General features: G+C 38.1%; 1 protein-coding gene across 4 annotated transcripts in view; it reads right to left on the bottom strand.

Moving 5' to 3' along the window:
* Positions 1-4517: 4517 nt before the first annotated feature.
* FUT8 (fucosyltransferase 8) overlaps positions 4518-15420 on the bottom strand; it is a 119671-nt gene continuing 108768 nt past the window's right edge. For all 4 annotated transcript variants that reach the window (XM_063289762.1, XM_063289766.1, XM_063289763.1 and 1 more), the window contains 2 exons: positions 10134-10284; positions 4518-5166 (listed from right to left, as the gene is read on the bottom strand). In XM_063289762.1, the coding sequence (XP_063145832.1) occupies positions 4849-5166; positions 10134-10284 (469 nt within the window). In that variant the 3' untranslated portion in view covers positions 4518-4848. The remainder of the gene's footprint in view (positions 5167-10133; positions 10285-15420) is intronic.

The following is a 15420-nucleotide window of genomic DNA, read 5'->3' as shown; positions in this document are numbered from 1 at the left end:
GCACATAATCAATCAATAATCAATCTATTTACAAAGAATTCTGTATTTACTGTGCTTGGACTGTTGTCAAAAAGATCACAATGTGTTCCTAGAAAGACTGGTTAAAGAATTGTGTCAATTCTTAAATCTTTGACGTGACTTTCTATTAACTTAGAGGAAAGAGTTGACAGTGTAATTCTGTGTGATCAAGGTTTACTTTGTTGTTGAAAAATGGAGTTGTAGCAATTTTTTAAACAGATAGAATCAGTGTTGTGTAATATTAGTGTATTTAGCTTTTTGTCCTTCTTGTTAACTCTTTACATTGTTTTGTTTTATGCTTTTTTTAGTTGTGTATCAAAGCAATAGCTTTAGACAGTTTGTATTTTATGTAGAAGTTCAGCCTATAGTAAACAAGTTATAAAATTTTATTCTTGTACTACTCATTTTGAGATCATGTAATATAAATATTACATTTTAGGAAACATTTTATTAAGGAAATTATAGGTTTGAAATGACATTTATTATACAGTCATTCAGAGGATGATCCAAATGATGATCCATGTTGGGACTCTGCTAGAGAACTCATTTAAAGGGATTAAGAATCACATAAATAAACTCACCAGTCAGAATGCCTTATTGCCTCTTGAATAGCAGGCTGAGAATCACCTAGGTTCTCTTCTTTGGCCTCAGAGTCGGGGGAATCCATTACACCGCCAGATCACTGGATGTTCTTGTGTGGTTGTGATTCCCTGGGTAATTTTATACTGTGCTTTTCTAATGACTGATAGGATCAATAGTGAAACTGCCCAAATGTGGCCGTCCTATCTCCAGCATAAGACTATGTCTCTTCAATCAACGCAACAGCAGAGATGTCTGTTTCCAGACTGATAAGCATCAATGATGTAACCAGACACTGTTATTTCTTTGACCTTTCCACACTGGCAATCCCAGTTGGATAACTTTTTGAAATGAAACAAGCACCAAACTCTAGTATTATTTCTCCATTCACTTCCTTTAGCACTAGGATTCATATCAAATGCTGATAATGTTTAGTGGTAAAAACATGCAAAAATTCAGAAAATCCAAAAGTGGAGCAATACATTTTCATTGAGCTCTATTTTCCTTATCCCTGAAGATTGGTTGTAATCTCATATTAACATCACTTAATGGTAGCTCTGTATTCAGCCCAGAAACATCTTCAGTCCACAAGCCTCATGACTTTAAAACATATGGTCTACTTTTTGGATGTTTTCTCTGCAAGGTCCAATATAGCTATGATAAGGTGTAGTTGGGTGGGCTTTTTTTTGGTGCATTTCAAATGGAAAACTATATATTTTAGAAACTTTATATAAAAAGGCTTGATGAAATATATCATAAGAAAGGTTATACAGCTATTTGAACACAATCCATTTTCTGCTATCTTTTCAGAGAGAAGCTATTTTTCAATGGAGCGTAGCTAAATAATTCATACATGTTAAATGTTGGCTGACTTGGAGAGAAGCAACAAACTCCAAGGCATATATGAGGGTGAGCCAAGAAGTTCTTACTATTATCACATACGCAGAAAATTATGACAAAATGGCCTTCTTCTCAAGTGAGAAAATAGGAAAACTGTACTAATTGGTGATTCAGTTGAAAGGAGATTCACTTTTGAAACAATTCTGGGAGATCTTAAAGTGATTTAGACTCAAAGACATGCTGGCACTGCAGTCTTAAATGTTCCTGCATCTTGGACGCTGGAAGGAGGGGCACGTTGAATGATATGAGGGCGCTCTGATACTGCTATGAGTAGCTGGCCAATTGGTTTTTATCACTTCTGCAAATTCTAAATAGAATGACTGGGGAAAAACTGACATGGAAATGTGTGGATTGAGACTTCAAAATTGGACTATTTGTAAAAACAAACATAATGTGCATTTTTGTGCTGATTTCCTAATGGGGCTGCATCCTTCTGATAGGAATGATGTAGCCATCAAACTTACCATTTTTGAGGACTTCACAACTTGCTATTATTAATATCAAAAGAGGACATATTCATGCTAGGGAGACTGAGTCAATGTTTTCATTGTGTGCATGTGCACATATATCTACCCTCCCCAATCTGCTGTCCTCTTGCTAATGGCTGGGAGTGCTTGGACTTGTAGCCCCAACACATCTGGAGGTCATCAGATTGGGAACACTGATATAGTTACTAGGTTGGGGCACATATGAAATCCTGACACCTAAATAGATGAGATTTCTGAATTAACACACTGCTTTTAAGTTAGCAACTTTTTTTCACAATTAAACCTTGCTATCTCAGGGATGGTGTCTCTCCACCATAAGACCCATGAATGAAATGTGAACAGTTAAAACACAATCATAACTTTTAAGGAAATATCAAACGATTTTTCCTAACAATATTTTAAAGTATTTCCAGAAGATGATCAAAACCAGAATGCTTTTATATTAATGCTAATTATATTTCACAAGTGGAATTCCATAAACACAGGCAAAATGGGCTATTTGCTCAAATAAAAATATACTGGAAGATGATGCTTCAAAGTGCTTATGTGTTTTCAAAGAAAATTCTAATATACTAGAACTGCTTTTCCATTAACTCTATCATTTGCACAGAAGGGGAAATCACACCCAACTTTTAATCTCATACAATAGCTATTTGAATTAAGACCAGCGATCTGTTTTGCAACTGTAAACTGTATCAACTAAGACAAATGACACCTTGTCCAAGAATCAGAACATAAAAGCATAGATGCATGTTTTGGGCATTTGAATCTGAGATGGAGAGACTGTACCCTGACACCAAACTCGTACCAGTATGGTCTAAATTTCAAGGTTAAGCTTCAGTATTGATAGGTACTTAGAAACAGAAATATTCATGTTAATGATCAGTTCCATACAGTAATTCTTACTATTCCATAGTAATGAACTGCTTTGTTTTTCCAATTCATTAGCTACAACAAATGTCACTGTAGGCCACTGTAGGATACGTGACATTTGGGGTATGTGTGGGCACATTTGGCATTATGAAAAAGCATTCTTGGCAAGATTAAAGGGATGGGTGAGTGGCTATGTGAAACTGATGGCTGTGGAGGTGCAACCAGTGAGAATGTTCTGCTGTTTTTTTCTCCCAGACATGAGAAAGGGATGGGGGGACCCATTCAGAAAGGCAGGGAAGCAAGCAGCTGAAAAAGGGATGAAGACAGAGAGAACAGTATGCACATATGGAAGCAGCAACCATAAGGACAGAAAAGGAGAGACAAGCAAACAGAGATGGGCAGAGGTAGCCTTTCCCTTCTATACAAATGATTAGAGAAACCAGTTCCATTGATTTAAAAAGGAGGGGGAAACCTCCAAACTCAGCTGGAAGGCAATGGAAACCTATCCCCCTCCACTATCTCCAGGTATTCTTTGTTGGGACTGAGTTACTACCCTTCTCTACTCACTTCATAGGAAAAAAAATCTGTGGCACAATTTCATCTATTAACTTGGACAGAATAACTCGTCAAAAGCAGTGGGGATGGCAGGCTACATTTCATCAAGAATCCAGCTACCTCAACGACACAGATGGAGCCCCTTCAGTTGATTTTGGGCAGGGTAGGGCAGGATTTAAAAAAAATCTTAATGAAAATCTATCAATTTATTCCATAGTTTTGCACTGGGAGAAAAACATCACTGCTAAAAATCAGCTGGGGGTAAAAGTCATTTCATACAAGAACCCCTGACATATCCAAGTCCTTCATGAATTTCTATCCTGCCCCACCCATCATTTTTTCTGCCTTGATGGGTAGAAATTGTCTCACTGGTGCCTCTGTGTAGTGATGGGGAAAGCCAACCCAGATTTACTACAAAAGAGTTTATCAAAACAACTTGTTGATATATTAAAACAAAATCAGAAGGGCAGCATTCCCTAAGGTGGTGTTCTCCAGATATGTTGGACCTCAATTTCCACAATTTTCAATCTTTGGCAATGCTTGGCTGTCTCTGTCAAACAAGAAATCAACAGACACTGACAGTCCCTCAAGGATACAAAAATATTCTGCATGAAACCAAATTTCATAACTTTTCTGAGAAAAGAATAGAAATATATACCATTTAACAAAATCTTCTTAATTTTAAAATCATATTACTTGTAGCACTCCAACCATTAATTTTTTAAATTTATTTTTTGTTATCAAAGACAATGTCCAGAAACAGTACTAAAGGATCAGTTCATGGCATAGTTTTACAAAAGTTCCTACCAGACAATTATTGTATAGTTGGATGTACTTTTTTTTATTATTAATGAGATGAATTAATCAATGAAATTGCTAACAAAAATCCTGTAAAGAAATATCTATTCTGATTTTTTAAAATCTGTTGGTTGGAGCATGTTGAGTGGTCATAACATCAGTGAAAGGCAAGCATAATTCTTGCCCAACAGGGAGTAGACATGGCTCTTCTAAAAGGTCACTGATCTTTCAGAAAGAGGCACCATGTTTTATAGTCTGCACATACAAAATATGCTCATGTCACTGAAATTACATAATGCAGCAGTATTAAAAGTCTTATTGTTTATTAATGGCAAAGAACTGAGCCCAAAATTCATGTATGATTCATGGGAGGGACATATCCTCAGAAAGACCAAGAGTATAAAACAACAGTTTTCCTGCTGAATGTGTATCAGTGTGCATGTGTGCAGTGTGCATATAACAAAGTAAGTTCAAACAGTGCCCTATCAATTGTTCCATGCTGTGCATCCAGTCTGAACAATAAAAGGCTTCCATTTTAACCATATGTTAAAATGCAAATTCACATCCTATGAAAGTCAACAGAATGGTTGGTTGTAATAGTTCAAAGTAAAAGTTGCTATGAATTATTCCACTGTTTTTATTTGTCAGCCTCTTCATATATGGGATACTTGACTGTCTCAATTTTCTCTTTTACTTTGTAGGAGGGGTATAAACCTGTTCTCCCTAATTTTCTACTGATGCCTTTGGAGTAACCATCCCAGTGGTTTCCAGCAACACCAATTATATCTCCAGGTTCCATAGGAATTTCATCTGCAGTTCGAGGATGATGAGCATGAATTGCAATCTGGTTGTGGGCATTCTGTCCCCCAAAATAATAAATATCATCCAAGGAATGAAAAAAGGCAGATGCATCAGGATGTAATGTCTGCATGATTTCATAAGCAACTCGACAAACCTAGAAAAATAATTGAGAAAATATTATCAAAATTGTATTATTTAGCACCTGCCCATTGGTTAAACGTATCTGATGCAAATGTACATTAGGCTTTTCCTCTGTTTATTCTTAACATACGTCTAGTAATGGAATGGAATGGAACTCTCCTCACCCTTTTACTGTATTTCACAAAAAATCCAAACGATCCCAACCTTGAAACAGTGTCATCTGGAATAGTAGGGAACCAGAAGTCTGTGTTGCTCCAACTTTGCTGTCCTTCAAGCAAGCCTTGAAGTCCTGGCTCTTTCCCTAGGCCCTGGGATGAGGAGTGGTTTTCCTTGGTGTTACCAGGCTTGGACCTTTTTTGGTTTTTAATTAGTTTTATCATATCATGCCATCTTGAGAATTGTTTATTGGCTTTTCTTATTGTAAGCTACCCAGAATCAACTGAGCTGGGGTGTTCTATAATTTTGACAATTTATTAATTATTTAATAATTAATAAACTAAATGGAGATGTCAGTAACCTTTATGGTTTATTTCCTTTGAAATTTAATTCCGACATAATACATTTTTGACGAGATACTATTAAGGTATATTACATGACTGTAAAACCAGGTAGGATGTTAAGTGTATTAGGTAAAGGTAAAGGTTTCCCTTGACATTAAGTCCAGTTGTGTCCGACTCTAGGGGGCGGTGCTCGTCTCCGTTTCAAAGCCGAAGAGCCGGCGTCTGAAGACACTTCCGTGGTCATGTGGCCGGCATGACTAAACGGAACGCCATTACCTGTCCGCCAAAGCGGTACCTATTAATCTACTCACATTGGCATGTTTTCGAACTGCTAGGTTGGCAGGAGCTGGGACTAGCAATGGGAGCTCACCCCGTCATGCGGATTCGAACCGCCAACCTTCTGATCGGCAAGCTCAGCAGCTCAGCGGTTTAACCCGCAGCGCCACCGCATCCCTTAATAAGTGTATTAGGACTGAAATATTTTGGTCCTCCAGTGGTTTTGGATTGGGAGTTCAAGTTCTCTACATCAGTATTATGGTAGCTATTGTTTTAGGTTGATATGATTTGACTGTTTTCAAACCATTCTACTTGTAAACTGTTTGGGGATATGCAAAATGGGGTATGAATGCACAAAATATAAAGTTGGCATCACTGTATTTCTTTTAGACATTTTGCTTTGTACATAATCCACCTCTAATTTAAGACTGGGTGCTTTTCTGTAGATAGCAATGATGCCCATTTGTCCATTACATTTTCAGTGATGGCTTAAGTTACATCAGTCTACTAGTGTTTTTCAACCTTGGGAACCTGAAGATGTGTGGACTTCAACTCCCAGAATTACCCAGCCAGCATCTACAAATCTGATACAGCTCCCTACTGAATTTTTAAATAATCCTTCAAAACTCTGCTACTACAAAATTAGCACATATCCTCCATTACCCCCTTTAGTAGAACCTAACAGAGCCTAAAGAACCTTTATTACATGATTCTTTTGGATCAAGTTCAGATTTTGAGTGGGCCTTCCTCAGAATTGGTTCAAGGCACCTAGAACCTCTGCTGCCTGTAACTGGGAAACTCCACCAGCCTGCCTGCCATAAACATTTCACACTGAGCGATGAATGTCCAGAGTTGATCCTGGTCCCCTCGAAACTTCTCTGGCACGCTCCCATGGAAACACAGAAGCATTTGTTGGGCCACTATCTGTTGTGCTGCTGCGGTTGAGGCAAATTCTGTCCCAGTTGCTGCGTTAGTTGTATCATGACATTCTGTAAATTGGTCATCTGTGCATCTACAATGCTGCTGCCAGAAGTTCAGTGGGTAGCAGGGTTCCTTGAAGATTGGAGCCCATTCTTGAAATTCCTCTTTTTGGAAGAGGGTAGGAGACTTGCAAGATTGATGACCTCTCCCAGGTAAACCAGAGAGGAAACAACCAGATAAGCAAATTCTACTTTATTGTAAGGCTACATTAATAGAATCTTGCAATCCTGAAAGTACAAATCTGCCATCTCTTTTTTACAGCCTGATCAGTTAGGGTGGATCCTTCCTAAGTTTCTTTCTCTGACTGTTAAACAGTTGCGGGCTCTTCCCTCTTTTATCTGATCATTTCCTAGATAGCATCTATTCCCCTTGTCCCTCAAGGTCATTCCCATATACCATTACAATAACTGGTTCCACTGCTGAGCTGCTCTGTAAGGAAACTTTTTCTGACATTCAGTTGAAATCTGCCTTCCTGTAACCTAAATGAATTATTCTGTGTCTTGCACTCTGAAATGAGAGACAACAAGTCTTGACATCCTACATAACTTCCTTTCAGGTATTTGAAGGGTTCTATCATATTCCATCACCACCTGCCCCTGATCTCAATTGTGTTTTCTCATGACTAAGCATACTCAGTTCCTTCAATCCCTTTTCATAGGACTAAGTTCCAATTTCTCTGAATCCTTCTTAAATATATGATTATATATTTGTATAATAAATATAATTATTGTATATTTATTATACAATATACAAATTATTATAAATATACAAATTATATACAATTATATATCATCATGTGTGGTGATTGGGAGGAAAAAGAAGCCTATTTTCACTACAGTCTTTTAGTGTGGTCTAATGGTCACAATATTAACTTAAATGCATATTTGCATTTAATATAACTTTTTACAAAATAAAATAGCAGGAACACAGAATATAATTAGATTTATAGTTTTATATAATTATAATAATATAATTATGGAATTTGGGGATGTTTTATAAACCTTTCCATTCCAGTCATGGTCTAGAACAGTGTTTCTCAACCTCAGCAACTTTAAGATGCACGCTGGCTGGGAAATTCTGGAAGTTGAAGTCCACACATCTTAAAGTTGCTGAGGTTGAAAAACACTGGTCAAGATAAAAATTCCTCTCTTCCCTAACTCTTTCTACTTTGAAATAAAGTTTCTAATGGATACTAATAAGGCAATTTCCTCTGCCTGCATAAATAGCGGCTTCAGAGGTTTGTTTGTTTTCTTCAGGATCATGGGAAAGGGAGAACAGGTTTAAATTCTCCTGACTGCTATAATCTTTATTGAACCCTGTACCAATTCTATTTTAATTGTAAAATTTTAAACTGTTCTGAAGTCTGCCATCTACTTTTTGAGGAACTGGTGTTGCCACCCCATCTTCAGGCAGCTATGTCTGGGATCCCTTTGATTTACATTATACCAAAACACACAACTGAAAACAACAGAAGGTAAATCAGCTGTGTTTGAGCATATCCACCCTGTGCTGTTTTTCCTCATGCCATGTTAGGGTAGCGCAATACATAAAAAGACCAAAATTTTGATCCAGAAATATCTTGCTCAACCAGAAATGCATTTTGACATGTGCAAGGCAGCTCTTTGGGTTTCTTGTCTTGCTAAATTATCTTTTTCTGCAGATAATTTGTTTCAGTGGTAAAGCATGGTAGATTATAGGATTATAAAAAACTACACATATTTTTTTGCAATGCTGTTGAAAGTTATGAAGAATTATGGTTTTTAGAATCAAGAAATGCATCATTAATGCAGGAAGTTAACTGATATTGTGTCAGGGACCATGATAGATGGGGAACACCTTATTGCTATTAAGGAAGTTTTAAATCTATTATATTACAGTTATTACAATGAAGCATCTATCACTGAGCACATAGCAAATTATATGACTTAGAAAATCAAATAAGTAGTCCAGCTTATTTTTGTTGGAAAGAGAAACTGGCTGTCTGGCTGAGATTCAAATCCTCATACAGAGGTAGACTGAGAATTGGGAAGATGGGAAGAGAACCCAGAACATAATAAAGCTAAGGAGCTAAGAATTGAGAGACAAGGAGGCTAAAAGAAAGTCAGGACTGAACCAAAGCACTCAATCCACCCCAGCACACAAGATATAGAAACTGCTATCTATTATCTTGACAATAGTGCTTCTGTGATGTTCACAGTGCAATATTATTATTTTTAAAAAGCTAAAATGTTTAAATAATCTGTTTATAATCAATGGGCAATTTAACTGGCATTTAAAGACTGATATACATTGCCCTATAGATACAAATCAGTAGTTGGTATGATGCCCACATTTCAGAATAGACTCCTTGTAAGAACATAAATCACTGAATTGTTTAGTGTACTTTTATTTAGTGTACTCAGAGATATCCAGGACTAGTCATCACAATGTTTCTAGCAGCTCACCCATAGTATACAATAAAGAAAACACTTCTCAATGTTGTCATCATCTGGTGTTGGGTAATATACTTTGGAGACAGATAATCCATTAACAGACAGCACTTCAGATTCAACAGCAAAAAGTGCTTCGCGATGCATATGTAACACCTGACTGCAGCTCCTTTTACCTGAGTCATGGGACTGCATTCTGAAGCTGCTGTGCAATCCCAGGGAAAGATGTATTTGGTTTTAAGAAATTGTAGCCAGGTATTACATTCATGGACTGAAGCACATTTCTGCCTTTGATTCTGACCCACCAATGTGACTAATATCTAAAGCCTTCTAAAATAGTAGCCATTAGTAGTAGCTAAACTAGTAGCCACCTTGGCGTAATGTGTACCACCAGACAAAAGATGCATGAAGGAATATTTCATTTTGTTTCTCCTAAACTACAGCAAAATAACTTTTTACTGATCCTAAAATATTAAAATTCTATTTATTCTTTCCAATTTTCATAATGCCATTAATTTTTGCCACAACTTCTCATGTTATTCCTTACCAAAACTATAAAGATTCATTCTTGTAAAATTTTATTTGGAAAAAAACCCTTCAACACCTGTTTTATTTATTTATTTGTAAAATATATGTTTTCTTGTTCTACATAAATTTTTAAAATACTGATGGATAATTATATTATGTATTTCTACTGATTAATTTAAAAATATCCTGTATCCCTCTGTTATTTCATGTATGTGTGCTACTGGATATCTAATATACCACAAAATTTTCAACACATATTAGCTTACCTGTGAAGAAAAAGTGCACACAAGGAAGTCTGCCTGAGACAAGAAGTGTATATCCAAAATAACACCCCGCAGAGAGTTTTCAGTGTATCGATTATGAAGACCCGCTGACCATGATATGGAATTGTCACTTATGAATTCATAGTTTGGATATCTGAAAAAATGCATCACGACATCAGGCTTTTTCTTTAGGGAACAGTGTAGCATTTCTGCATAATCTATTAAGTGAGACTGAATTCTGGAGCCTTGTTTTGAACTGACACTTAGGAATAACAATGAAGACCATATAATTTATTGGCACAAATTTCAGTAACGAATTGAAAACCTCTGACTGCATTTCATAAGAAGCAAAATTAGTTATATCTATTCCAAAGTTGTTTATACCATCAATCATGGCATCTTTCTGCTGGAAGAGATAACTAAAGCTGGATACCATTAATATGCATATTAAATGCTGCTTGTCATTTACCATCAGGGAAACAATCAGTACAATGAGATGGATGGGGAAAAACACCCTGAAATTAAATCCAGACAACATGGAGAAGCCTTGGTTAACAGGAAACTGGACTTGGGGACTGCAATTCAGCATGTTCTATATAGGTTTGCCTTTCCTCCATCAGGGCACTGAGAAGAAGGGAGACTTCTAAGGTTGAAAACAATGCTTTGTCTACTGCTGTGGAAAGGAATGCAAAGATGAACCAGGCTCCAAGGGGAGAAACAGAAGCCATATTTGCAGGAAACTCAGTAGAACTGTTTGAATTTAAATAGAGAGAGGTCTTCACTATCAGATAGGATTGATCAGACCCCTTAATTAGTAACTAATCCCAGAGTTGACTGGCTGGGGCCTTTCACCTGATTATAGGGCAGGGGTTCCTAAGCTTTCTGCCATCACACCTCCCTTTAGTGTAATCTTAATGCACACAATTCCCCTAAAAACCCAAACACCAAAATGAACACAAATGAACAAGGAAAACAATACAATGAAACTTTGGGAAAGGTAGATTTATTATAACAATGTAACTAAAAGGTTTTTCACACCTCCCCTGGACTCTGTCTAAACCTCCTCAAGAGAGGGACACCTCACAGTTTGGGAAACCCTGTTCTAGGGGGTGGTGACTTCTTTGCTTTCCTGGTCATTTGGTGGTATAATCTTCCCATAGGGTGGGGGTGGCTGGTGGGGCTTGCAATAAAGCTGAGACCTTAGTTAAGTTCTGTGATTCTTTGAGAAGGAAATGGCTGCTCAGTTCATGAACTGGAAAGCTTGACCCTACCTGAAAAGACAGATCTGCAACCTGGAAGTGCTCCTTGATCCTTAACTGTCACTGGATTCTCAAACAGTGATTGTGGTAAGAACCCTATTTGCATTATAATAGCTGGTGGGCTAGGTGTGACTATGCCTAAACTAACTGGATTTAGCGACACCTATCTATACCTTGGTCACATGACATCTTGATTGCTGCAACACATTCTACATGACCCTTGATACCCTCAAAAAGACTCTAGAAGTTACTGTTGCTACAAATTCAACAGTAGGCTACTAACCTGAACAAGAAATCAGAACCATGTTCAAAAATCTGTATTAGTTGCCTTTTTTTTTCTGGACATGTTTTAAAGTGTTGTTATTAACATTTAAAGCCCAAATAGCTTGGAACCTAGCTATCTGGTTCTGTCTCTCCTCTTATGAAGCTATATGGGCAGTGAGATCTGTAGAAGAAGCCCAACTGAAGAAGCTTCTCTTTTTCAAAGGCCTGTCTATTAAGCACATAACAGGAGGCCTTCTCCAATGTCATTCCCAGGCTACTGATATACTACCTCAGAAGTTGAGTTCATGATCTGAAAAGACATCCTTAAGCCGCATGAATTATTTTATTATTTTGATTTAATGTATTTTTCTTTTTCAAATTTTAAATCGTAGACTGCCTTAAATATTATGACAGAATGAAAGGTAGGTGTATAAAGCAAACACATAAATAATCCACTTGGTATGTGTGTTTATTTTCATTTTCATTAGCAATCATTATAGTTGTTTGCACTAAGTCATCATTTCAGACTATCCATCACTGGATTTTAAGCTCAGCAGCATATTCTTATGTTTTAAAAGAGTGCCACAGAAAAACAAAATTATATTTGGATTTCAGTATCATCAACATCTTTCTACCCTGGGCTAGCCATTTAAGACTGTCAAGATTCTGTCCCAGTGCCTGGAGGTTGTGCGGGTTTGGATGGGGAGGAACCGTCTCTGATTCAATCCTACCAAGACCATGCAGCTGCGGGTGTTTGCAAAACCCCTATCTGGGATATTCTACCTTTGACCTTGGAACCTTCAAGTTTGGGGTGCAATCTGGTGGTTTTCCTGGACTTGCTGCTTCTGTTTGATGAGAAGGTAACACCCGTGACCAAGAAGGTCTTTGCATAACTCTACCTAGTGCGCCAATTGTGCCATTTCCTAGATTAGGGGGCCCTTCAGTCACTCATAACCTAGTCACCTTGTGGCTTAACTACTGCAATGTGCTCTACGTGGGGCTGCCGCTGAAGACCACTTAGAAGCTTCAACTGGTCCAGAATGTGGCAGAGCGAACAGTAATGAGCATGCCTCAGAATGGCCATGTAACAGCCATTACATGTAACAGACAGATAGTGTCTACCTGGTTGGTTTGATCCTGCAGGGTTGGTGCACTCCAGATTCCTTTGATTAAACGATGTCATCTACTGGGACCCTGAAACCACACCTTCTCTGTAGCAGCACTTGCCCACAAGAATAAGGTTCCCCCCCAAGGTCTGGATGGCTCCCACTCTGCTCTTGTTTAGAAGATCTGTGGAGACCTGGCTTTTCGCCCAAGCCTTTGGCCAGGGAGAGTGAGACCCCTCGCTTCATTGTGCCTTGCCCTTTTTTATTGATTTTATTGTAATTTCTTTGATTGTTGTGAGCTGCCCAGTCACTGAGAGTCAGGCGGCATACAAGTTTAATATATCATCATCATCATCATCCTTTACTTTGGAAGCAAGGGACTGGTTTTCACAGAGCAAATCTCTAGTCTCCATATTGGAATGTGGGCTCCCAGGACAAAATTGAAAAAAAATTAATAACAAATATATACCCAGGATATTATATGTTAGAATTACCTGGATTATTGTTAAGACAATATGGAAGGAAACAGAATGCTTTACCAAACCTGAAAGAACCTCCATGTTTGAGCAAAAAAAAAAAAAAACCTTTGAATATATTCACAAAGATTACTTACCATGTGATTAATGATCAGCTTAATGGAAAAGTCATACTGGAATGATCCACTCATTTGCAAACATGACTAATTAAAGAAGTCATGACAGAATGAACAGGAAGAGAACAGGAATGCTATTACATTGCAGACCAGTGATGCTGCATCAAAGGTGGGCACAGAATGGCTGGCAGGATATGATATATGAAACCCAGTAATTAACAGCCAAACTGCTCAGACAGATGAAGTTATTGTGGAAGACAGTATCGAAGATAACCTTCCTCAGACTAGAAGAAAATACTGTAATTTATCCCAGTGTCTCCCTTCCAAACAGGAAGTGAAACTGTAACAATGTCCATATATGGATTAACTGGAAATTGTAATCAGAGTGCAGCATATTATTCTGCCAAGTCGTGTAAGAAGAGGGAGAGAAAAGGGCTAGTTAATTCAGCTCTTGATTCAATTTTCTCTCCAATATTATATCCTAGCTACTAATATGTTCCTATCAGTTTTCATCTTGATTGGCAACCAGTTTTTCTTAGATCTGCACCTAGGGGTAAATACTCCTATTTTTATCCTCTTTGAATAGGAACAATTAAGCAGGAATTCAAGGTTATAAGTCTGATTTTCCTTACAAGTTTAATGTGTAACTGAACAATCACTAAGTAAATGAAAATAATTATTGTGTTTTGCTGTTATGAGGGATTCATGTGATATATCAATGAGAGCTGGAGAATGGCAGGGGACCATGATCTTTATAAGTGTGACTAAGCTGGAGATAAGACTCCAGAGCACATTAAACATAATAAACTGGATTGAGAGGGGCAAAGAAACATGCCAAGCCAGAGGATCTATCACAACTCTGCTCAGTATTCTGCTTGCCTGCCCTGATTCTGCAATGCAACAAGGATAGGAGTATTCTTGTGGCCCAGTCCTCCAGTAGAAAATTACTTTCATCCCAAACACCAACACTATGTGGTGGAAACTTCTAATGTAAATATTATTTTCTCTACCCTCCATCCTAAAAGCCAAAAAAAGATTTGGGTATGATTTCAAATAATGTTGAGACAAAGTTAGTGAAGTTTGGTAAGGTCCTGAAACAGATGGAAACATTGAATAGAACATATTGTATAAATATCTTCAGCAAAGGATCGTTACCTTGTTGTGGTGCTGGATGTGAGCACCTCAACGATGCCATGAGCTAAACCATGAAGGGCCACCCAAGACGGGAAGGTCATGACAGAGAGGTCAGACTAAATGCGATCCCTGGGGAAGGTAATGGCAACCCACCCCAGTATTCTTGCCGTGAAAACTAAATGGATCAGTACAACCAGAGATATGTCGGTATACCATCGGAAGATGAGACCCCCAGGACGGAAGATGGTCAAAATGCTACTGGGGAGGAACAGAGGATGAGTTCAACTAGCCGCAGACATGATGACGCAGCTAGCTCAAAGCCGAAAGGACGGCTAGCGGCCGATGGTGCTGGTGGTGAACGGCGAATCCGATGTTCTAAGGATCAACACACCATTGGAACCTGGAATGTAAGATCTATGAGCCAGGGCAAATTGGATGTGGTTATTGGTGAGATGTGAGGATTAAAGATAGACATTTTGGGCATCAGTGAAATGAAATGGACTGGAATGGGCCACTTCACATCAGATGACCACCAGATCTACTACTGTGGACAAGAGGACCACAGAAGAAATGGAGTAGTCTTCATAATTAATAGTAAAGTGGCTAAAGCAGTGCTTGGATACAATCCAAAAACAATAGAATGATCTCAATTCGAATTCAGGGCAAGCCATCTAGCATCACAGTGATCCAAATATATGCCCCAACCACAGATGCTGAAGAAGCTGAAGTAGAGCAGTTCTATGAGGATCTGCAGCACCTACTGGACAACACACCTAAAAGAGATGTTATTTTCATCACAGGAGACTGGAATGCTAAGGTGGGCAGTCAAATGACACCTGGAATTACAGGTAAGCATGGCCTGGGAGAACAAAACAAAGCAGGACATAGGCTGATAGAATTTTGCCAAGACAACTCACTCTGCATAACAAACACTC

The sequence above is a fragment of the Candoia aspera genome, chromosome 1, assembly GCF_035149785.1.
Source record: "Candoia aspera isolate rCanAsp1 chromosome 1, rCanAsp1.hap2, whole genome shotgun sequence".
Classification (NCBI taxonomy): Eukaryota; Metazoa; Chordata; class Lepidosauria; order Squamata; family Boidae; genus Candoia; species Candoia aspera.
Note: the sequence above shows the minus strand (reverse complement) of the source record. Positions and strands in the feature narration are given on the sequence as shown.